Source organism: Perissodus microlepis, chromosome 5 (assembly GCF_051167445.1).
Source record: "Perissodus microlepis isolate ML-2025 ecotype Zambia chromosome 5, ASM5116744v1, whole genome shotgun sequence".
In the NCBI taxonomy this organism is placed as follows: Eukaryota; Metazoa; Chordata; class Actinopteri; order Cichliformes; family Cichlidae; genus Perissodus; species Perissodus microlepis.
This window is the reverse complement of record NC_140465.1, coordinates 17627060-17651844: the sequence shown is the minus strand read 5'-3', so window position 1 is coordinate 17651844 and position 24785 is coordinate 17627060. Positions and strand designations below refer to the sequence as shown.

Sequence of the window (24785 nt, the reverse complement as noted above, 5' to 3'; positions counted from 1 at the left end):
TGTTCCATATAACACTGATATGATATGCAATGATAGTCAGATTCAATACAAAAAAAGTGTATATAGTATATTATCTAAACTCATAATATACTAATATAGAAGAACCTCCTTTATGACAACATCCATGTTTATGTCAGTGTCCATGTTATTCAAAAGAACTTTGGGATTAATGTTACTGAGTATAGTCTTTGTTAAATGTGACTCTTATCTTAATTTGCAGAATAATAACAGCTGAAAGGTCTGGAAATCCATTTAATTAGAGACATTAAAGTTAAACTTTTTATGTCCTGTCATGTCGTGCCATGCAAGAGCCCCTAAAAACCCTCTCATAAAAATATTGAGGAATGTGACCTCTGCTTCCTTGTTACAGCCACAGCTTTTTGTGTCGTGCGCCATGGGCAGCAAAGAGGCTTATATTTTCACCTCTAAATGTTTGACTTCAAGCCAGCTGAATTTTGTGTATGCTCCTTTCTTTTCAGATGTGAATTAAACTGCTTGGCATATTTGTGGCGATAAAGAATAATCCTTTTTTTAGCGTACTGTGTAAGGTGTTCACACATTTTTTTTCTTGTGCATCGTTTTGACATTTAGCTGTTTCTGTCTTGTGTTTCTGCCTCTCTGCAGGGAATGGTACCTGAATGGAAACTACCTTGTGATCATCGTATCTATTGCAATAATATTACCACTGGCTCTCATGAAACAGCTGGGTGAGTGTGAAATGTCATGACTTTGTTTGGAACAGGATTAAGTAGGAGCTTATTTTTTGCTGCTCATGCTAAACTGTGGCTCATACAAGGCCAAGCAAGGCAGTATATTAGAAATATGAATGCAGTTCTTCTCTCGGCATCCTGTTAGCTTGGCTGTTTTCCCTCAGAAAATGTTTCAAACAGAAGGAGGACCCCAGGAAAAGCTTAAAGCCTAGAGCTTAGTGCTAGCTGGCTTTAATTATGCAGCTTTAGAGAAGCTGCTGGCAGCAAAGCTGTGATGAAGAAGAATCCCTGATTGATAGAATGCTAACATTGCGTTTTAGTGTTATTATAACCCAGGGGTAACATAGACTAGCTCATTTAAGCCAAGTTTGTTTGACTTAAAATGATTCAGTATATGTTTTTGTGAAATGGTCTAGTCTGGCCTAAACCTACACTCTGGTCTAAACTATCTTAGTCAAACCAACCTTAGATATTACAAAAAATTTGGCTCCTAAGATTTAAAATACTTAGCAATCAACGATGCTTTGAGTAGATTTATGTCCACTGTCAATGCTTAAACACTGAACCAAGCATATTGCCTAAATAAGAATTTCCTCTAACTCGTTTGATTAACTGATCTCATATCTTATAGTATTTATTTTTTTTATCAAATATTTTAAGGCCCTTTCATACATGTTTTTGTTTTGATTTTAGGACAGTGAATTCTCTCTCTGGATGATGCCCATGCTTTATTAATAGTTTTACTGGCAGCGAGAAGGTATTTCAGGGCCAAGTGAGATGTTTTTTTTGTTTTTTTCCCTTTTTTAGCAAAGAGGACAAAACTCAAATGTAAGACACCAGAACCAAGGTCCCAAAACTACAGATCTTTGATAAGTTAAATAACTAAAGCTACATCCATAGGTTAAATGAAGCAGGTTAGCAAATAGCAGATAGGATCCAGGTTCAGTGGGGAAAAAAAGAAGCAAAATCTGAAAGAAACGCTACGAAACAGCTTCAACATTTAAAAAGTAAAACGTGAAAGAGAACTCCAAACAATGACACACCTCCTTCTTTGTCACATCCCGTATTCCTCTTCTTTGTAGAAGTTTGCAGGTACAATAAAGAGAGGAGTTCATTCATTTTCTAAACTACAACTCTTGTGGCACACATTGCATTTCAGAAAGACAGTCGGATGTCGTGCATGATAAAGCAGCACAAAATAAAATAAAGGAAAGGAAGAAAAAGGATGTCTAGGTTGGAAATGACAAGAGGGCGCATATTTTCTGACCTCTTGTAAGAAGTCCGTGTCCTGTCGAGTCACCGACTGGAACAACAGAGCCAGTCGGTGCAGCAGTCTGACTCCACTAATGAGCTCTGAGCATATTAAGTCAGTTTATGCTGTGTGTTGTGCTGCTTTACCTCACATGTGATTAGTTATTAGTGATACCTTAGATGTTTGTTATATTTCATGACGACATGAAAGGCTAATGAATCATTTGTGTTACAGGATATCTGGGATACACCAGTGGCTTTTCACTGAGCTGCATGGTGTTCTTCCTCATTGCTGTAAGTCCTCTGATTTTAGTAATGCACACATGTAAATGACACGTCACATCTTTATTATTGTCTGTTGGGTGACAGCATAGTCAGATGTGCTGGGAGCCTCCTACCACCTATTTAGTATTCCCTACTGTCCCTACTCATTGCTATGGACTAATGTCTGCATGCGGCTGTTCCAGGCTGTGTTCTCTGTGTTTCTCTGACCTAGTTTTGGCTGCGTGAGCTATAATCCACTCTTTACTCTCTCACTCGCTCTCGTTTTCTCTCTGGGGGTCTCAGTGACATATTTTCTACCTGTTTATATATTAACATCCCAAAGCCTTCGTTTCTGCCTGACACCTTTCTCCTCTGCGATGAACAGGTCATCTACAAGAAGTTCAACGTCCCTTGTCCATTTACGGACTTTTCATTTAACGCTACCAGCACTACCAGCTGGATGAATGTCACAGATCCTGGTGGGGAGGAAGATCCTGCCTGTATTCCCAAAATGGCCAACCTCAACTCTCAAGTAGGTTCACGCATGTCACTCACTCTGCAAATGCACCTCCACTGCCATGGCCACTGACAGCCACCCACTTATTTCACAGTCATCTTCAGCATGTTGCCAGTGCCTCTTCACAGTCTAAGCATGGAAATCTTGGTTTGAAGCACTCAATTGCACTAAGCAAGAGATCAGGACATTTATCAAGCTTTTAACACTAGACACAACCCAGATTAATTAAAGTCTTGAAGGTGGACAGTGACCCATGAGCTGTCTGAAGAAATTGCTTTGGCATTTGGGTTCCTATAGTGACATCACCAGGTTTGCCCTCTCTGGGCCAAAGAGACAGGTAATGAGTGAAATGGGAAAGGCCTGACATTTTACTAAGTACGTTTGTTTTGTTTTTTTCTTTACAAAGACTAGATACGTTCACAGCAGGATGGTCTTCAAAGAACCTTAAACACAGCTAGATAAATTTATCAGTTCACTTTCTTTCCACGGCCTGTTCCAGGAAGCAGATTTAACAAACTGTGTGCGTAACCCTGAACTCCGAGTTTATAAACTCTGCGATCGGAAACTCCAGAACAGGGATCAGAGTTAACTCTAAGTATGTTCACATTGATTTATGAGCACGTTTGCGGGTAATAAAGAAGAGCCAACAAAAATGCCAGGATTCACCATGGCAACTGGTCAATAAAGACCAGAGCCTCAATTTTTATTCAGTGAAGCTAGAAATATGTGGAAGCATCTTAAGAGACAGGAAGCGGGGGAAAAATAATTTTACTCAGTGCTCATTTTCTCTTAAGCGATATAGCTGTAATGGAGCTTTTAGTTACCAGTCAGTAAGACTCATTTTGGTTACCTCCACCAAAAAGGCATTTAGGTTCAAACTTTTAAAAATCTTTAGAATGAATCACTTGTGAACACATTTCATTATAAAATTGAGTCAGAACATTTTCAGTCTATCTCACACAAATATTTACTTCATCCCAACAAGATGCCAATAACAGGCATTTTTTTTCCAACAATTGCAACAAGACAAATGTTTCTTCATTGAGCAGTGTTTTCAGTTTCTATAGCTTCATTTTTTTTAAATTTTATTTGGACAATTTATTTAAGAATTGCTTCAGTAATGTAGGTCTAGGTCTACATCTAGACCTAGGTCCACAGCACCTGTTACCACAGAGCTGAAAGTTTAAGAACAGAAACCAGAGAATTTCCATCATCTTAGGATTAACAACCTCAAGAACAAGCCCCAGAACATTAGCAAATACTGACTATTTCTTTTGTGATCTTCATGAAATCCTATCAGGATTTTATTAAAGTATGAAAATTTCTTTGCCCAGGCTAGTAAGACCAATTCCTGCTGCTTAGCAGCTTACCAGTAAGGCATTCTTAAATAGGCTAAAGCTGGTCTACAGCCAGGCCCAAGTTAATCACAGGGAAACAATTAGCTCTCTGTGATGTGTCTCGGGGAGTATTGGGCAGTAAAAGCGCGAGGTTGGTGGTAAGACGTCTGGGATGGCGCTGCTGTATCTATGGTGACCTGTTGGGGTTCATTTTCAGACGGCCTACACCATCCCCATCCTGGCGTTTGCCTTTGTGTGCCATCCTGAGGTGCTCCCCATCTACACAGAGCTGCGCAAGTATGTTCTTATAATGGCAACTCCTGCTAAGTTCTTGGATAAGAAATAAATTGCATAACAAAGAGCAAAGCTACTGTGTCTGCTTTGTGCTTGGCTGATCATAACCTAGTCACATGCACTGCTTTCACTTTATTTTGAAGTATGTTGGCACTGCTTGAATGATGTAGCATGCTGTTAGTTTAAATGCATCATCCCGCTTTGACCCACTGGTGCTTTTAATTTGAATCTTTGCATATGCGTGCAAGAGAAGTAGCCCTGGAGCAGAAGACGGTATTTTATAGTAGCTGGGCTACATGTTTTCTTTGTGGGCATAATACAGTAATATTTTGTGTGTGTCTGTGTTTGTTTTTGTGTGTGCGTGTTTATGACATCACATGGCAATATTTTCTGGTTTCAGTGCCACCAAGAAAAAGATGCAGCATGTGGCCAACATCTCCATTGCAATAATGTACATCATGTACTTCCTGGCTGCTCTTTTTGGATACCTAACTTTCTATGGTGAGGCGTGGTCCTCTATCTATCTATCTATCTATCTATCTATCTATCTATCTATCTATCTATCTATCTATCTATCTATCTATCTATCTATCTATCTATCTATCTATCTATCTATCTATCTATCTTGTTATAAACTGAAGGGCTGTAGGGCTGTTTCTATGCCCTCTAGTGGCCATACTGTACATCTAAAAAAGGAAAATTTCTCAAGGTTTTTAGATCTAGTAGCATATTACAGAGTCATTCACAATGCTAATTTTTTCCTCCTATTTATTTCTCATGTTATGCTCATACTCACATTAATTAATATACAAACAAGCAATGTAACCTAAGCACATTAGCAACAAGGACATAATGACATCAATAAAATAAAAACAATGAAAAGCAATCAAACATATTAATACAAAGATTTAGTCTAGTACTACATGGAGATATAATCCCTTAACATAAAATAATGGATTCTGCATTGACTAAAATGCATTTAAAGATCTTCTACGTGTTCCTTAAACCTGCTCTGTTATCCTGTCCTCATGTCTTCCAGGTGAAGTGGAAGCAGAGCTGCTCCACACATACAGCCGCATTGACCCGTACGACACTTTGATTTTGTGTGTGCGTGTGGCTGTGCTCACTGCTGTCACGCTCACTGTGCCAATTGTGCTCTTTCCTGTAAGTACGCATTTAGAACTTACTGTTTATTCATCAGCTGACACAAATTGTGCTTCTGTCATATTTCATAGAAGCAGTGTGAAACAGTGAATTTTCTTTTTTCTTTTTTTTTTAAGGTAAGGAGAGCGATCCAGCAGATGGCGTTTCCTAATAAGACGTTCTACTGGCCTCGCCACATCGCCATTGCTTTCATTCTGCTCCTTTTCATCAACCTCCTGGTCATCTTTGCTCCCAACATACTGGGCATCTTTGGAATCATTGGTAAGTAGATCAACCATGTGACAAGGTTGTTGGGGTGGATTTACATATTAAAACACCAACATGTAAAACCCTGGTTGCTAGTAAAACTGTTTCCTTTAATGTGGCTTTAATTTGTGCCCACTGTCAGTAATGGCTTACCTTCCTTAATACACCCCCACAACATAGTTAATCAAGTAAAAAAAATCCATTTTGGTGAATTGTTCTTGATCAGACCTTGAAAAAATGTGGAATTGACCATCTGCCAAACTTTTGAGCTTTAAATCATTAATATTATTTTCGGTAGTGAAAAATTGAATGTAACTACACCTGTTTTCCATTTTCTGTTAATTTCCATATGATTGATGTTACTACAGTCCTGTTAGAATGGTTTGGAGGACTTATTAAGGACCGAAGGGTGTCATTCACAGAGAATCATTTTCTGTTTTGCGTTTTCCAGGTGCCACATCTGCTCCTTGTCTCATTTTCATCTTCCCTGCTGTCTTCTACATTCGCATTGTACCCAAAGAAGAGGAGCCACTGCGCTCCTTCCCCAAAATCCTGGTGAGCATATCGAGAGAGATAGAAAATTAAGTTCAGCGTTTAGAGACGTCCCCACGCAGTATTGAGTTTTCATATTATTTTACAGTAGGTGCTTTGTGTAACACTGAAAGGAGGAAATGAGGAAAGGAATTAAAACTCCAGCTGAATATTTCATCAATTGTCTGTAGTTTGCCAGATTTTAAATATATCAGAATTAAACAAAAGAAACTTGAGTGCATTTGAGATCATTTAAAAATCTTACTGCCGTGTACCTACTGAGTCTATCAGAGAGTTTCATTTTAGTTATCGTTATTGAGGATACATCATCTGTACATTGTAAACTGTGTTTATGGAACCATTTATAAAATTCACTAATATTAAAAGTTGTACCAGCCTCAGAAATCCTACATGGATGTGCATTATAACCACGTGAAGAAATCAACTCAGCCATATTTGTCTCCTGAGTACATGTTAGGTATCATATCATTACATGTATAACTAAGATCTAATGACATGGAAACTCGTAACATTTCCTATACTTAATTAATAAACTTTAACAAACTTTAAATTAATGACACCAAGTATTATTGTACTGCAGTTTTGTCACAGTTTCACCATCTGTGATGTGCCTCTCTTTAACTCGCGTTCTCCGTTTCTGCGCTCAGGCTGCCTGCTTCGCTGGGATTGGTTTCCTGTTTATGACAATGAGCCTCAGCTTTATCATCATTGACTGGACAACGGGGACCAGCAAAGCCAGCAGCGGTCACTAAGCGCCACCTTCCGTTTCTTTTTTTTATTTTCAGGTTTTATATTGTTGATTTAGTCTTGTGTTGTAATTTTACTGTTTTTACTTTGAATCACGGTTGATGTTGAAGATGCCCTCTCTTTCCCATTCGAAGGATATTGTCCACAGAGTGTAGAGTTTGGGGGGGGGGGGCTCTCGGTTCCTCAGCAAGTGCTCTCACTCTGACGTGGTTGTATTACACTGCGCATCCTGTCAAACGGTGACCGTAGATCCAGGCCAGTAAGCTTTCGTGGAGGGCTCTTTGGGAATTCACTGAAAGAGCAGGTGCTGACGGTGATGCTTGGAGGCTGTGCCTTGTGAGAAAGGTGTTAAAGCAAACAGAAAAGCAACAATGTAGAAAGCTGCCGTCTTTATACACCTACTACACCTATGTTAGTTATGAGCATCTGCTCCTCTCACTACTCAGATCTTATCCTAAGATTATCTATAGCTCTGCAAACTCTTACTTAGATTCTAATAAGCAGCCCTCCTTTTAACTGTTGAATGAAATTGATTAATCAATAATTCTTTCATGATTCTCATGGATATTAGTATTATTATTATTATTGAAGTTATTTAAATAACTAAATATGATTCATTATGTGCAATTGCAGAGACAAGTGATAGTAAAAGTGACATTACTGGACTGATAGAAAGAATAATTCAGCATCTTTGGAACTACTTACAGATAGATAGCACACCTATATCTTAATAGTAAATATGTATTTACAGCCAGTGCACAGTGAGATTATTTTGGCACAAAGACTTCGAAATGTTGAATTATTCCTTCAAGGTGTGCTGCCTTTAGTTCCCACTTCCTTAACCTGTACTGCTGCTGATATTTTTTATGTTTTTCTGGAGGGGGGGAGTTAAAATCCCCACCTCTGACAGAGCAGGGTGCAAAACCACAAAATATATGGCACAGTCAGCACACTACTATGAGATTCCTACACAACATATACTAGATGTATATTTTTTATTATTAATCTCTACTTGATGAAAACCTCAGATGATGCAGTATAGACTAAAAGCTTGATCCTCAGCTCCTGCTAACTGAGGCTAGCAATACCAGAGAGAGAGAGAGAAAGGGTTTTAGCCGGGAGCCTTTTCAGTGGTTTTCGGGTGTCTGGGTTACACATTATGTGAAAGAACGCCAAGACGATCTCTTTTCCAGTGTTACTGTGTAAATCACTATCACGAATGGTACCAGAAAACTCATCTGTGAGATTGTACAGACTGAAGACATAACTGAAATTGGGCAAGATTTCATTGTTACTTAGAAAAAGAAAATTGGGATGTGTTGTATTCGGAACATTTTACCGGAAGGAATCGGAGATAACCAAAATATCTATATTACAATGACAACAGGGTCACTTTGTGAAGTGGTTAGTAAACATTTGAGTGTCCAGCACAAGCCTGATCTCAAACAGAACGACAGGGGTTTTCTTTCTCTTTATCACTCTTGAAAAGTCGCCGCTTAGCAATAGCACTTTTCTTTGATAAGCACAACTTCTTGTAGCATTAATACAGTGAAAGGCAAACACAATATATTCGATAGATGTGATTTTAAGGCCATGTCCTCTACATAACTAAATCTTAATGTAATGTAAGTGATGAATAAGTAACGTGTTGATGGCTGTCAGAAACTACTTGAAACGACTGCATTAAAGTTAGCTTCCCTGTAAAGCCCCTGTAATCATTTTCAGCTCTCGTCTGTTCTTTAAATGCAACGACTAATTTGTTGGATGTATTCTTGGAGGTTTTTAAGTGTCTGTGTTTAAAAAAGAGAAAGAAAAATCTCTATGATATATATGACCTGTATGCATTTGTGTTGTTTAACCTGCACCTATACTCTGATCGGAAATCCTCTACCATTGATATCTTAACTGTTGTTTTAAACTCCATGTTTTATGTATAAGTTGAATCTGATTCAGTGATGAAAACACACGATTATTGTTTTTGTTTTGTTTTTTCTTACATTTGTAGTCAGTGGTATTTTATCAGTGGTGTAGTCGGGTCACGTCTGACTTCCTTGCTGCTTCCCGAGAGTTGTTAGTGACTGCCTACAATTTCTTTTCTTTCGTTTTTTTTTTCATCATAATTTTTTTACACCACACTACTATAAGTGCTGTGTGGGTAACTTAATATGTTCTGTCTATTTGTTACACAACAAACCTCTTTTAATCAATTTTTATTAAATATTGTCTAGCTGTGATATGTATTTATGTATCTGTGTGGGGAGGAATCATCTGAATCAGCCACCTGAGCATAACTTAGTGTTTTGGTATTGTTTAACCAATGCAATGGTTATATTTATCTCTGACACCATGTTTTATCGGCCATGTATGTAATGTGACGTCATTAGGTAAATACAGTGAGTGTATAAGAGTTTATAAATGGTGCCCACGCACAAAAGCCTCACAACATGCAAAAAATACACAAAAAAAAAAACGAATGAGGCATCAACATGAGGGGGATACACTGTGCTAGTGGTTGATACCAGATGATCTCTGCGGACCTCTATTTAGATCGAAGAGTCGTTAGTCTTCTCCTTCTCTCCCTCTGTGTGATTTTTGGAAATGTGTATGACTGAATAGTAACATATTAAATATTGACATCAGCCAGCATCATTTATAAATAATGTATATAAATGTATACCCTTTATATTCTATATTCATATCTAGTTTGTATAATGTAAATAGCGATTAAAGTTTTAGTTCGATTAAAAATGTAAATGTAATCATTTTCAAAGTGCTTTTAAACCTTTTTGTCCTTCAATCCATGTCTATTTTCTGGTATCTATATATTTTAATATGTTGCTGGCAGTTGTTGTACTGTAAAACAATATTGCAATAAAGATAAAGGGTAACATGACTCTGAGCTTTCATCCTCTTTTACATGCTTCAAAAAGTTTTCAGTTTTCTTTGTTTTCAGGTGATTATGAATAACCTACCTCCATGCATTTAAATGCTTACCTTCTGTAATGTGAATTTCAGTTAGCTAAATTATGTTGTATACTAAATAAAATATCAACAGCTTTAAATGAACCACAACAGCTGCATATGTCACAGTTTATAATGTAGTTGGGGCAGAATATAGACGTGTGAAATGCAGGAATTAACAAAAAAGCAAATGTTTCATAGCTCATGTAAACAGGTCAAAAATAGCAAAGTCCCAAAGAATGAAGAAAACAGTAATACGTAATCACATCCAAAGAAATAAACAGGTTATGCACAGGGAAACATTTACAGACAACTCCACAAGGACAAAGGGGACACAGCACTGCATAAGCTTATTGCTAATACTGGATTGAACCTACCTTTGCCTTCAGAACTGCCTCAGTTCTTCATGGCACAGATTTAACAAAGTGCTAGAAAGATTCCTCAGAGATTTTGTTCCATGTTGACACGACGGCATCACACAGTTGCTGCAGATTTGTTGGCTGCAAATCCATGATGCAAATCTCTGGATCCACCAGATCCCAAAGGTGCTCTATTGAAATGAGATGAGGTGACCATATGAGTCCATTGGATTCATTGTGATGTTTGAGATGATGTGAGTACTTTGACATGACACGTTATCCTGCTGGAAACAGAGATCAGAAGATGGGTACATTGTGGTCATAAAGGAATGGACCACAGAAATGATCAGCATAATGATCAGGTAGATTCTGCATTGATACTCAAAGAGGCCCAGAATGTGTCAAGGAAATATCCCCCTCATCATTATAGCACCACCCTAAACTGTTTATACAAGGCAGGATAGATCCATACTTTCATGTTGTTTACGGCAAAATTCTGACCCTAGTATCTGAATTTTGCAGCAGAAATGGGGATTTATGTAAATTTTAAGCTACTTTGTCAGTAGCTTTTTTAAAATCTTGGCAATGAATGTTAATTTTGGGATCCACAGTTTCTGAAGAACTCTGTTAAATCACCTCTCTTCACCATTCTGAGCCACAGTTGGAACTTCATTACGTCATCTTGACTACGTCTTTGTGCCTAAATGCGTTGAGATGCCGCTATTTGGTTGCCTGGTTAGAAATGTGCAATAATGAGGAGTTGAACGGGTGGCCTAATGCAGTGGCCACTGGCCAGTAAGTGTAAAATAAGAAATAACAAAAGGGGACTGAAAGAGACACGAACACTAACAGCTGAGATCTAAGAGACAAGGAAGCACAAATGAATCAAGCCATAAACAAAAAAGTGAGACAGAAGAATGTAAAAACATAATAAAACACAGACTCCTACTTCTAATATTAGACAAGCTATAAACCAGGACACAAGATCAGTAGAAACTATAAACAATAAAGACAGCATGAGACTCAATAATGTGTCAAAAATAAAGTTCACCATAAGAATAACAATAAAGTTTTTCACAAACTAAATATTACTAGAACTGCGGCTCACAAATTTGAGTTAAGAAGAGATCAAAACAGGAAATGAAATACTAAAAACTATATAAAACACTACAAATAAACCAGACAAGACTCAACTATTTTAACAAAGCAAGAAGATCTCAAAAAGAGCCCAACACGTAAAAACAACAACCCTACGATCCATAACAGTGCTTTATAAAAAATGTTTTGCAAATGCAAATAATCCCCCATTAAATAAATAAATAAAAATTAATTTATACGGTATAGTTATGAATTCATTAATTACTTCATAATTAATTAATGTTACACTTTGCTACTCATTATGACTTTTTTCAAGATTAAAAGAATGTCCATAAGGTGTCGCTATAGATCTGCAATAAATTGTCTGAAGCGCGAGGACACAATTTATGGACATTTCAGTATGAATTATTTAGCTCGCACGGGGCATAAACTGACTCCCAGTTTTGAATTCATACAGTTTCTGGATCATTTGTTATGGTCAGAAGCTGCTGTTATTTTAAAAACAGCGCAAACAGCAACCGTTCCCTCGCTTATTTGCATAAACTACACTGGATCACCGGTATGCAAAATACGGTAACAAAACACCTTATTTATCCTACTTTTTAGATTCCGAATATTCTGTGTGCACTTTTGTACAGACTCGTGCTTCTCATTTGGTCCTCCACACTTTAGATAAGTAAACACAATATAAGATTCGTTTAAGGTTATAACTGAGACAAATATTTTAAAAAATATGAACATAATTTTAATTTTAAGGTTACTGACTCAACTGTGTTCAAGCCCAACATCAATAGTGTGTTTACTTAGTAATGATTAACCTTATAAATATATGTATATTAATATTTTTCCTAACCTTAACAACCTTAATGTGAAATTACTGTCATTTATTTGTTCTGCTCTCTGTAACTTACAATTTTGGGATATTAGCTCGAAATTTACCTCAAAAACAGGGCTGTGGTTGTCTGAGGCTTACCAACTGGATATGAGGCGAAAATAACTCGAATTTGATTTGACAAAAATAAAACAACAACAAAAACAAAAAACAAGAAGAAAATGATTGTGGTAATGACTCCAAAATTATTTTATAATGAACACTAAGCTACAGCTCGTGTCTTTTCGTTGCTTGAAGACGTTTCACCTCTCATCCGAGAAGCGAGGTGAAACGTCTTCAAGCAACTTAAAGAAGTCCAGACGCTTTTCTTTGCAAGCTCCTTTGACTCCTTTGACCTGGATGACTGAGAACCTTCACAGACACTCGTGTCTTTTCTTTTTCACATAAAAATCGGCTGCCCACTCGGAGCAGTCCTAATTCAAAAAACTTGAAGACTGAACGCAGAAATGTCCGACAGTTCTTGAAGGTCACCGTTCTACAGCGCTTTACCTACATTTCCCATGAAGCACTGCGGCTTTACGTCTCTCCGCAGTTCGGGTGGGAGGTGACGGCGCTGTCTGTCGGTCGTAGGGGAACTTCACGGGTGTGGCGAACGTGGTAAATCTCTTCGCAGGGAAAGAATGCGGATCGGCAACTCGGATTAAAGCAATATATAAATATTTTTTTGTAGAAAAAATAGAAATTTTCACAGACAAGTGTGGTATGCATCCGGTAGCGTAACTGGCAGCAGGAATCTGTGTGCTCGGTTTTCCACAGCTGGAATACTTTTTTTTCTAACTTCGCGGTAATTTTTCGGGCGTTTAACCTGCTCTAATGAAATACCGTGGGAGCAGCTAAAAGTCAACGAAAAAAGTTGCTAAGCCTTTTTTTTTTTCAGGCAGCGTTACCCACGTTAAAAATCTCCCAAATGCGGACAAACTAAATAACAAACGTGCGTATCTTTGGGAAATTCATACGTTAGTTAGAAAACCGAGTTCATTTGGGAAATAATTTGTCTTTTTTAATGATTTCGGTCCCTTCTAGCGGATGAACGGTCTCCGTTACGTTTTTCGCCACTCATCAAAAAAGGGAACTCGCCTCGCTTAACTTCAGCCCTTGTTTTTAAGAAAAGGGGGTCAGCCATTAGTTGTTTTTTTCTCCCAGGTGTTATTTTCCCACTAAGCAGCAGACCTGAAGCGTGCACTGGGAACCATGGGTTGTACTGTGAGCCAGGAAGATAAGTTGGCGGCCGAGAGATCTAAAATGATAGATAAAAACCTGAGAGAAGATGGAGAGAAGGCGGCAAGAGAAGTGAAACTGCTCCTGCTCGGTGAGTACAATGTCACAACACTGACACTAGGTTGCAAAAGTGGCACAATGATGGTCACGGGTGAAATGCGCAGCGTCAAAGACATCTGACAGAAACGGGCAATTTGAGCGAGTTACATTTTAACCAGCGCTATTATTAGTCCCCGTTAAGTGTGCGCTCAGGGAAAACACCGTGACTGTTTGGAATCCTGTGGGATTTTCTCGTATGTTAAAGAGAAAACGTGGCACAATTGCACGCGTCCAAGATCTTCCATCTGCCGATGTTGCTGGGTTGTCCTCGTCTGCTTTGCCCTCAGTGTTAGAGCTGCTTTGACACAAACATGAGGGCTTCAGTGAAAAACGCATGGGAAAGTTTGGAGTAGAAACGGCACGCTAAAGCAAAGGTCCCTGCACAGCAAGGAGTTTCACAACGATTACCGTGAGATCATTTGAGGGACAACCAGAATAGGCAGTCAACCCCCCCCCCCCCCCCCCCCCCCCAAAAAAAAAAAAAAAAAAGTTTGGAGGGGGTTGCTCGGGATCTGTTTTTTTTAGGAGTTAGGCGTTTGGATGAAATTGACTGCTCCCAGGACTGCTAGAGCATAAACTAACTTACAACTCTTTCAGTTAGGAATATTAGCAGATATCTGTTTATGATGGATTTTCTGGATACATTTGAATTGTCTCTAAATATTTAACTCATGGTTTGCTTACCACCTTTTACTCTAAAAGCATTTTTAGGTATCTACTTAGAAAAGTTTCCTAAAGCTTTGTCAGATATGAGGTTCAGATACACAGGAACAAAGGCTAATGGGATTTCTCAATGGCTGCTGAATTAATCCATATAAATAAAAAGTTGAAACTCCAATTACTAAGTTAAGAATTGCATTTTTTTGTGTTTTTGTGTGTGTGTTTTTTTTTTATAAATTAGAGCAGTTCTTGGTGGCACCTTGCTGAGCATATGACCGTCTTAAAACTGATATAGGTCTAAAACAAAAAAAAGAAACTTCAGAATATTTTCTCCCAGAACTGAAACATATGTTTAAAGAAAATCAACAGCCAAGCAGAAATTTTCAGGTAAACATGTCCTGCGTGGAGCCACTAAGAAATATATAAAAACCAAACAAACATCACTTCTTGGCAGTGTTACATCTTTTTCCCCCTACAGTATAAATTTGCACCACTCTCACATATAATCCGTTTAACTTAGTCATTTTAGCTGTCATGTACTTTGTTGGTTGATCACAGAATTACAAATTTAATTTGACACCCTCTTTCTGGACAGAGCAGAAAATTCTGCTTGGTTTGATGGGGAACACATGCTATCTTTTTCTCTCCTGGGTCTTTGAAGAGACGGCTGGTTGTTGAGATGTGCCCCTGGTTAGAAGGCTAATTGCATACCCTGCTCTGTACTGGAGGTTTCATATCAGTAATTACTATCCGCTGCAGTGTGTGAGGGTTGAGAGGAATTACAGGAGAGGTCTGAAAATGAACTGAGGGTTGGTGAGTTTCTACGTAAAGAGCATGGGCGGCCGGCGTAGCAGTCTCATCACCTTTACCGCTGTTCATTCTGCCACGACATGGAGACTGCACTGCCTTCATTTCTTTGAAAAATGCACACTTTTTCGGTTTCAGGACAGTCAAGAGGGAGCTCTGCTTCACACGACTTTGATTAAAATACTTTGCACTCTCACAGATAACACAGATGCACATTATTTGTGGTAGGTATGGCATAGTTGGTCCTACATGAGAAGCTTTTGAAATATTAAAACAACACAATATGAGGAAGAAAAAAACAGAAAAAAACCTTTCCTCTGACATGCTTCACCGCTCAGATCTATGCTGCTCAGCAGCACAGCTCAGTCATAGGGCAAAACGTCAGCATTAATATCCATACCAACTCTAAGAATGAATCGCATAACATTTAGTAATTAACCTACATACGGGGACAGGCCCAAATCTCATTGTAATTCCTATTTGGTTCAATTAAAACGTCCCTTTTTTGTTTATATTAATTAAATTGGTGTAACAATGTTGCATCCTATAAACAGTTGACTGAAAAGTGGTACAAGCAAACGAACAGAAAACTCATATTACACCAAACAGAGTGCCACTTAAACCGTGGGTCTTCCGCTCATTTGATATCTGAACGTGTCACAACATGCTTTGGCTTTCACATGCATAAAAACCTGAAATGAGTTGTGGGGAATGTCTTGCTGCCTAAAAAAGTCAAAGTTACATTCCAGCTATTTAAAGTGGTTTATAGTTGTACGTCAGCAGTTCATTCAAGACTAAACAATGCTCATCTTGATAACAATTTCACACCCTTAATAGTCACTACTTCCACTCTCCTTTTCTGCCTGTTGTGCAGGTAGACTCGAGTTGGTGACAGGTTCAGTTTAATGGATTAGTCTTTCATTGAGCATGTAATCCTTTGACTGAAAAAATGATTTGTGACAGAGGTGTCTTATCACAAATCCAGGTAATCTTTTTTTTTTTTTTTTTTTAAAGCTGTCGGCTGTTTATACACAAAGTCTGTGCCCTTGATGGCATGCGGATAAGCTGTCGGTCTACTAAACGGAGCAAACTGTAGACCGTCTAAGATGAGCAGTGGGGGTTTGGGTTCAAAGACGCCTCGGTTTTAGTTGCAAGCAGGGGCGGATATGACAGATCTCCTGTTATGTCAACTTTGATCATTTCCTCCTTTTAACAAATGAAAAAAATTAGTCAAAGAAAAAAATCCATTCAACACATTGGTTTTCTTGGTTTGTAGTTAGCGGCCCAAAGTATGCCAAGAAAATATCTCCTACTCCATTACACCACCACCCCCATCCTGAACTATACAAGGCAGAATGGATCCATGCTTTCATGCTGTTAATGCCAAATTCTGACTCTACCATCTCAATTAGACATTTTTTTTAAATCCTCTATTGTCCATTTTTGGTGAGCTCATGTGAGTGAAAAGTAAACTGTAGCATCAGTTTAGTTTAATTTGCTGTGTGTGGTCTTCTGCTGCTTTAGCCCATCCGCTTCAAGGTTCGACGCGGTGCGAGTTCAGAGGTGCTCGTCTGCATGCTTTAGTTGTAAGGAGGGTTTGTTTGAGTTATTGTTGCTGTCCTATCAGCTGGAAGCAGCCTGGTCATTTTTCTCTGACCTCTGGCATAAACGAGGATTTTTTTTTCACTGGATATTTTCTCTTTCTCAGACAATTCTTTGTAGACCCTAAACTTTTCCTGTGTTGGAAAATCCCAGCAGATCAGGAGTTTCTGATATGCTCAGATCAGCCTGTTTGGCACGAAGAACCATGCTATGTTCAAAGTCACTTAAATCACCTTTCTTTACCGTTTTGATGCTTTGTTTGAACTTCAGCAGATCATTTTGACAACGTTCGCATGCCTAAATGCACTGGCCATCATTATGAATGACATTCTTTAAGCTAGACACACACATGATATGAAACCAGTCATTTTCTGTTCCTCTTTTACAGCTACCCTTTTCAGCAACATGCACAGATTAATTAGCAGTCATCCTCATGCACATTGAAGTCTTTATCATGGAGTTGGACTTTAAGTAAGCTTTCAAGCATTGTTTGGATTTTGTAGATTTGTTTGATTAGAAGTTATTGCAATATTTATGTGTTTTACTACCCTTGAGGCCCAACTTGTGGCACCCGTTACCCAGTACTTGTGAGTAATGGTTGCTCATTCTTTTATTAGTTAATTAAAAAAAATACATTTTTAATGTCATTACAATGAAAAGACAGAGGCAAACCTGCGAGGATGAAGATTTTTTTCCCACTGAGCTTCATTAGATTGTCCCCGCTAGCACATATCTTCAGAGGCAGTTTCCAACTGTAGGTTCCTGGAGGAAATCGGTTACTTTATCAAAGAGTTTAAGAGAAATGAATGTAGCTTTCTCAAAGCGTGGCACTGCAAAGTATCGATCACAGACTGAGGCTACAATTTGTGAAAACTGCCAGTCTAAGCAGATCTAGACTGATAAACCTGAGCTATTGCAGTTGTGATAGTAGAGAGCAGGAGTGTACATCTGAACTGATTATGTGTTTGCCAGTTGGTGTTCAGTGTGTTTGACTGCTCTGCAAAAACACTGCTTATTATTGCACAATGTGTAATACTCAATTTGTTTCATTTGTTCTTCATCTTGCTCTCTTCTCACCACATTACAAATAAGCGAATTATAGAAACGCACACACAAAAAGGCGAGGGGGCAATTTAGCAGGAACTCTCCAAATTTTACAGTATTTGTCCAAAACCCTGCATTTATTTTTAATGGTGTGCACCCGATCCTGTGCTCAAATGAAGACTTAATTTTTCTGAACACGTGCCCGATGACTGCACAAGGTGACGCGTTCTGCCGTTGGTCAGTTCAGTGTGGTCAGCACTGAGACAGAGTGCCTCCCTCTTATTAAAGTCGAGGGCAAAGCTTTAGTGGATGTGTAGTGTAATCACAGTTGGCTCATTACAGAGACCCGGGTTTCTCTGGAGAAAACAAGTCAGACTGACTCGTTTTACAGGAATGAACGTCCGTTTACTGAACTTCAACTTCTTGGAGACATATTGGCAGAAATGTGCCTGTTCTGTGAAATGTATCAAGTGAGCTGCTGCCCTGTGTTTTTGGGTGATTTGACCTTGTTTACTCAACAGTCTGCACCACAGTGCTGTCCAATTAACTGTATGACGCACTGGATGGCAGATCTGTGAATTGGTATGTGAAAGGGTTGAATATCCTGCAATTACAGGGAGAGCTCGGAAGATAAAGCCTGTTCCTGCAGACTGCATGTCTCAGTACAGGTCCACTGGGACTTGGCTTCACTATCCTCTTTGCTCTGGAAATACTGATAGCTTGGAAAATCTTCTACCATCGTCTTCTGAGTGTCTATCCATAGCTCATAGCTTTGCTTGATTGTTACACAGTTCCCACTGTTTCTTAAAATACTACATTAGCAAAGAGCTGAAAGCAGCATGTCGACATTTTCTGTGTGAGTGTGTGTGAATAGTAGCTGTTTTAAAATGCATCCTTCAGGTTGTTGCAGCTTAGTTCTAGATATCACAGGGTGTGAAAGATGCCAAACCAGATCACAAGCCTCATTTGTGTGCATGCCCATTAGCTTAGATAAAAGAGTAAGGAGGAAGTGGCTACTGCACAGCGCAGACAGTCCAGCACAGACACAGGAATTTAGCATTTTGAAACAGTTCCTGCCAGAAACAGAAAGATACAAAATAAGATGAATGAATGATTGTTTTTAAAAGATTGGGTAAATTGCAAATACAATGAAATGAAATCCAATTTAATCTCAAGGGAATCCATTCATATTTATTCAGATTTGTCTTGTTATATGTATAGTGTCTTAGATCTTATCCTCTGACACTTAAGTTGTAGAGCCTGTACAGTAGAGAAGGTAAGCATTCAACCTTCAGGTGTTGAACCATGAGTTCATTTGTTTTCCCAGAATTTATGTAATTACCATCCATGATAGTGTGGTTGGTATTTGTGTTTCCTTTGTGAGTCTGTGTGCGTTTCATCATGGCATGTCCTTGAGACACCTGTTGTAGGGGGAACTACTACAAAGGAAGTTTTGACTGCTTTGACGCATGTTTATATGGTTGTCTGTGGATAGATTTGGTCAAAATTGTGCAACATTTCGTCACAATTAAGATGTTTTGAACGTCCCATTATGGCGCTGTCTTTTCTTTCTGGGGTGGCGTTACTCTTGTATTTATTGATAGAATGATGAACTCTGTGTACAGAGAAATTATGATTGAAACCATAAAAATAGTAGGTTTGACTGACGACAAAGCAATGGAGAGCTAGGGGTCGGGACTTTCTTGGGCTGATCATGTCATTAAGCACACACACAGTAAATTGCTATCCCCTCCCTTCCCCACCACAATCCATTTCCTTTTTCTTTCCATTGTAGGAAGTGATCTCACTTCATTTCCCCTCCATTCTCATTGGGTCATCCTGTCATTTTTCTGCTCTGGTTGTTCTCGTCCTCCTGAGTTCCAGGGGGAGCATGCACCATCAGCTTTGAGCCTATTTAAACTGGAACAGCTTAAGTACACTTGAAAAGCCAAATGTGGGGAAAAAAAGGGAGGCGGGGGCACTTGGATGATTGGTGAGATTGGGATAAAATTAGGTTGAATTAAATGTAGGATAAAATCATTGTAGAAAAACTTGTGGGATTATGAGTGGGGATCTAAGCTGAGAGAGTGGGCCCATAGTTCAGGTCAAACTTGGTATGCGCATCATGACTTCTACATTCACCTGTAAATGTCGCCGTTGTGCTTGTTCACAGCGCAGCCTCAGTTTGATCCGCTTTGTCTTGTCGTTTAGTACCTTGTGTTTTCAAGGTGGTAGCACGCAGAAAAAACTGCAGGAGTGGACAAATAGAGACGGCGTCTAGATGATAAGAAGGTTAGCTACATCCAAAATTTAATCTTGCAAAATGTCACAAACAAATGAAATGACTGTATCTCTGTTTTTTGTAAGTAGTGACAATGTGCTTCTGTGATGTGAAAGGATAGTGTAGTGACATTGTCAGGAAGCAGACTTTAGAAGAATGGAGGTGTCTCTCTCCCAGGAGTGCATGTTGGAACTGTTTTCCTTTAGTGTTTCACACTGTACTCCATCCTTGCTTCTTTAAAGTCTTTCAGTATCTGGTAAAAGTTTGTCTACGATGTCATTTGATCTCTCACTCTACAGGCTTTAAGCTGATGCTGACCTCTGTTTGGTGGTGTTGGTTCATTAGAGCTGTGTGCTATGGAGAAAATGCAACAAGTGAGGTGACTAACATAACTTAAGCAGCAGGGCTTTATATGATATGAACATGATAGATGGTGGGTTTAGTTTACATGTTACAGTGGGCGAGGGCATGTTTTTTTTCTCCCACAGAGGATTCAGGGTACTAATATTATGACAGCTGCACTCTAAATGTGCAGTTTCTATGGTGCAGTATTATTGTATCTGCTAACCTCTCCACTATCTGGCAGATGGACAAATAAAATAACTACATGTGTATTATCCACCTAATTTCTCCCCATTAAACCCATTAAAACCACAGTAAACGGTAATTAATTTTCCTGCCATGTAGACAGCTATTTTTGTTGTCATGTCCTGTGTAACAATAATACTGTTTTACACAGTTCTGTCCTCTAAAAGATTCCTTGAAAATCTACCAAACTGAGGTCAACAGCAGTAGAGTTTCATTAGAGCACCAAACTGAAACAGTTCATGTTGCTACACTCATGTGGTTTGGCTTTATGAAAAAGAACAGTTAATTATTAACATAAAAAATGATAGTCATGGTTGCTGAGTTGCTTAAGTCACATCTTATCCTTTTAAAAAAAAAAAAAATATCTGAACACATGCTGAAGTTGTGCATTGTTGCTAACCTTGCAGCAGCTGAAACCTCTACTGCATTCTACTCCCCCTTATCAGACGACCTGAATGGCTTTTTTTATTGCTATACTGACCTCACAAATATTAATATTGGCATAGGATTCATGTTGGTTCTGCAAAATTAATTTTCCCTGGAAATGTAGACTGGAGTGTCTTGGAAAATTACTTAGTAACTCAAAAAAAAAAAGCAGTGGTGCACACTGAAGAAGAATTTTAGGCAATCTCATCCCTTTGAGTTCAAAATGCCATTACTGTTTTATTCCTCCTATATTCTTGAAGAGTTTTCATGAAAACCATTCAGAATATTCCTATTCTGCTTATTAAATAAGTAAATAATCTAAATTTTTTTTATATAAATCTAAGTCAGTACCCCGAATTACCTCAACAAACCCACCCCCCACCAAGTGGTGATGCTCCCTTCTTCATGGTTGCTAACTGTGCAGATGCAATTGATGTCATTTCCTGTTTCAGTACCAAACCCCCCATCCCCCATCTCTCACTTCCTCTTTTAGCTGACTGCATGTAAAAGAGAACTAGATGCGAGCCTTTTGTTTGATGGGTTTGAGGAAACCAGCACTCCCATCCTGTGTCAGTTGCTTGGTTTATGTTGGCAAAGTGCAGGCACGGCAGTGTGTCGCAAAGAGTTAAACAAGTATATGTGACAAGTTTTATGAAGCATTTCTGTTTCTTATTTAAAACTGTATGCTTAAGGAAAATAAAAGAAGAAAGAGTGCAGACACTAACAAAAAAAGAGACTGACATATGACTTGCATACCCCTTAATTGGCCAGTAGCATAGTGTGTGTGTGCATAGTTGAACTGTAGTTGTTGATAAGTGTTTGTGATACTAGACGACTGCTATAAATGATCTTTTTCACGTAATAGTCAGATTTGACTGAATACACCCCTCAAGCTAAAAAAGGTTTTTGGAAAGAATGTGTATGAGCAATAAAGTGTGTTTGTACTTTGTGTGTTGTTTTGTTTTCCACCCCATAAACATTCACTCTTAAAGCAGCAGGGCACAATTAAGACCCCTGGGATTTTTTATAAAGAAAAATCCCTGGCAGCATAAGCTGGGTTTTGCCACTTGTTAGTTGTGTGTTATTGAGAGCTTTCGTGTGGTGTATAATTTGGCAGAAGGAAAGCAGTGTGACATTCCCTCAAACATGACATCTGAACTTGTATTCAGTTTCATATCAGCTCCAAAAAAAAAAAAAAAACTTCCTGTGAAGGAAATGTGTTTAGTAGGAAGTGCTTATTAAAATACGTATAATTAACGGCAACAATAGAAGTGTTTTCTAGTTGATTTCATAACCTTTTAGACTATATTCTCAGTAGCTGTGACACGTTGTCTGGATGATGACATGGTGATTTATTGGTTTTTGCATGTAAAAGCATGAAGCTGTGTCCCCTCCTCTGTCCACTTTGCACGTAGAGGCATTACATAAATAGAACGTCTGCTATTAAAAGCGGGTGGAGTAAAAAGTTTTTCGTAAAACATTTAGCAAAGTAAGATAGGTGTCGAGCACCGACACATATAACATTTATATAACTGCAGCTTAGTGTCAGAGTACTGATTTATTTAGGGGCTGTAACAGTAATAAGGGGGAGGTATCTCACTTGTATGAGAGAGAGATCACTATCATGTTTTGAAAGGCAGTCTGTCAGCTTTAATTCAAGTTTTTTCACAAAAATAACTTTTTGTGCTTAGTTCCAATGTACCAAAACTAATTGGCAGATTAGGTCTGTTCCTTCTGCACTTGGTAACTGTTCAGTGGAACTCTTAATATGAGAGGTGACAGTACAAGTGAAGGAGGCCATCATCAGCTTGCAAAAACCAAATTAAACATGTCAGAGACAGCAAAAACTTTAGGCCCGATCCACACCCTGGTGCATGCTTAAAAAGAATGTATTGGCCAGGTCAGCAACCCCAAACATTCTGAATAAAGACAATTAAAGTGGACGATGAGAGAATTATTTCTGTTAAGAAAAGCCCTTTACAACATCTAATCAAGTCAAGAACACTCTGAAGGATGACGGTGTATCATTGTTAAAGTCTACAATCAAGAGATGCCTTTATGAATTGAAATGCAGAGGGTTTACAACTGGTACACACTATATAGAACCACTTTATAGAATTATATTTGTTGGCGGGTATCAGCGAATAGTTATCAGCTATTTTGAAACAAAAAAAGACACTTTTTATCCATAACAAGAACTCCATAACAGCAAATGAACTGTACAACAGAAAATGCAAATGCTATTTATGGTCTCCTCACAACAATGATAAGACAAATAAACTGGGCCAATATATCATGTTTGTTAATACAGAGACACACATGTTAATGTGATCTCTGGTCTCCCACTCAGAGACACAGGTCTCCGAGTGTCCAGCATTCAGACGGCTACCTGAGGACACTCATGTGAGAGAAAATCTGCTCACACAGGTATGTAGAGCCAAATACTGTCAATAATGCCTCTGCAATGTTCTGAAGACAGCTAAACTTCTCAGGTAGTGATGTCCAGCAGGTGAAAATGCAAGCGCCATGAACACGCACAGCTATGGATTCCAGCTGCTTCGATGTTGCATTAACTGGCATTAACTCAGCCAGTTAATGCGAGACAAATCGAGCTGCTCATTAAAGCTTTCTGGTTTGATCAGAAAAGAAAACATTGGTCCATACACCTGAAAGTCCCAAAAACGCATTGTGAATTGTCTCGAGTCTACGGATGTATCCATGTATTTCCGTGGTGCTGATGCTGCGCTGAGCGAAAAGCTCCTGAATCTTTTGAAGTGTCAGAATGTGGAAAGCTAACAACGTCCCTCTCACTAGTAGGCTAAGTTATTTTTAGCCAGTTACAAGTTGAATCTAGTAGTTGGGGTTGTTAGCTAAGATACCATCATTAAGAAGAGGCACAACTAATGTGTGTATGCGAGCTGATTTGTGATGTGCACTGCTGGCACGGCCATTTATTTTTTGATGCACCTTCTCAGATTAATTCACTGCGTGTCGTGCCCAGGGCTGGACTGAGACAAAAAAATCGGCCCGGGCATTTTGACTAGAGACCGGCCCACCAGGTATTAAAGCCATAAAGCCTTTGAATGAAAACAAACGCTGTTGTGACAGTGATGTACAGTCTTGTTGGTATATGTATGATTTCTATACATTTTACGTCAGATAAAAACTTTGATTGTAAGCTTCAGATAATTATTTAATAACAGCCAGACATTTTAAATGAGAATAAGAAAGTATTTCTTTGTGCCCCCCTTTCCCTGTTAATGCCCTACCTGCCCCCTGGCAAAACTTTGCTAGACCCGCCCCTGCACAGTTACCAGCTGTCAGCTATGTAGAAAAGTATCCTGGTGTTATTTGTCTCTCAGAAACAGTTCATAACTTCCCTTCAACTCATTCATGTCACCTAAAAGGTAAACCTGTTTCTCCATCACAGCTCTGATGATTCAGTAAGGACATCTCCTGGTTTCATCTTCATGTTTCCTCTCACCAGATAACCAAACCGATATCATGACCAGCAGCTTTACAGCTGTGGCTCCAGCAAACATCAGCTGATACTAGAAATTAATATTAAATAAATGCTAACAACAGCTGATCAAGCTTAAACGTGCTGCTGTTGTTTAGCGCGACATCCGCTGGTTTCCTCTTCCTGGCGCAAAGTGGGAGATAAACAA

At 38.8% G+C, this 24785-nt stretch overlaps 2 protein-coding genes across 3 annotated transcripts in view; both read left to right on the top strand.

The window, feature by feature from the left end:
- The window catches only part of LOC146387063 (sodium-coupled neutral amino acid transporter 3-like), a 35386-nt gene extending 25411 nt beyond the window's left edge, over positions 1-9975 (top strand). For both annotated transcript variants that reach the window (XM_084928396.1, XM_084928395.1), the window contains 9 exons: positions 625-707; positions 2197-2255; positions 2611-2757; positions 4297-4376; positions 4774-4874; positions 5413-5537; positions 5654-5798; positions 6235-6338; positions 6983-9975. In XM_084928396.1, the coding sequence (XP_084784522.1) occupies positions 625-707; positions 2197-2255; positions 2611-2757; positions 4297-4376; positions 4774-4874; positions 5413-5537; positions 5654-5798; positions 6235-6338; positions 6983-7087 (949 nt within the window). In that variant the 3' untranslated portion in view covers positions 7088-9975. The remainder of the gene's footprint in view (positions 1-624; positions 708-2196; positions 2256-2610; positions 2758-4296; positions 4377-4773; positions 4875-5412; positions 5538-5653; positions 5799-6234; positions 6339-6982) is intronic.
- Positions 9976-12934: 2959 nt separating this feature from the next.
- Positions 12935-24785, top strand: part of LOC146387062 (guanine nucleotide-binding protein G(i) subunit alpha-2-like) — a 57858-nt gene continuing 46007 nt past the window's right edge. The window contains exon 1 of the mRNA XM_084928394.1: positions 12935-13701. Coding sequence (XP_084784520.1) covers positions 13584-13701 — 118 coding nt within the window. The 5' untranslated portion in view covers positions 12935-13583. The remainder of the gene's footprint in view (positions 13702-24785) is intronic.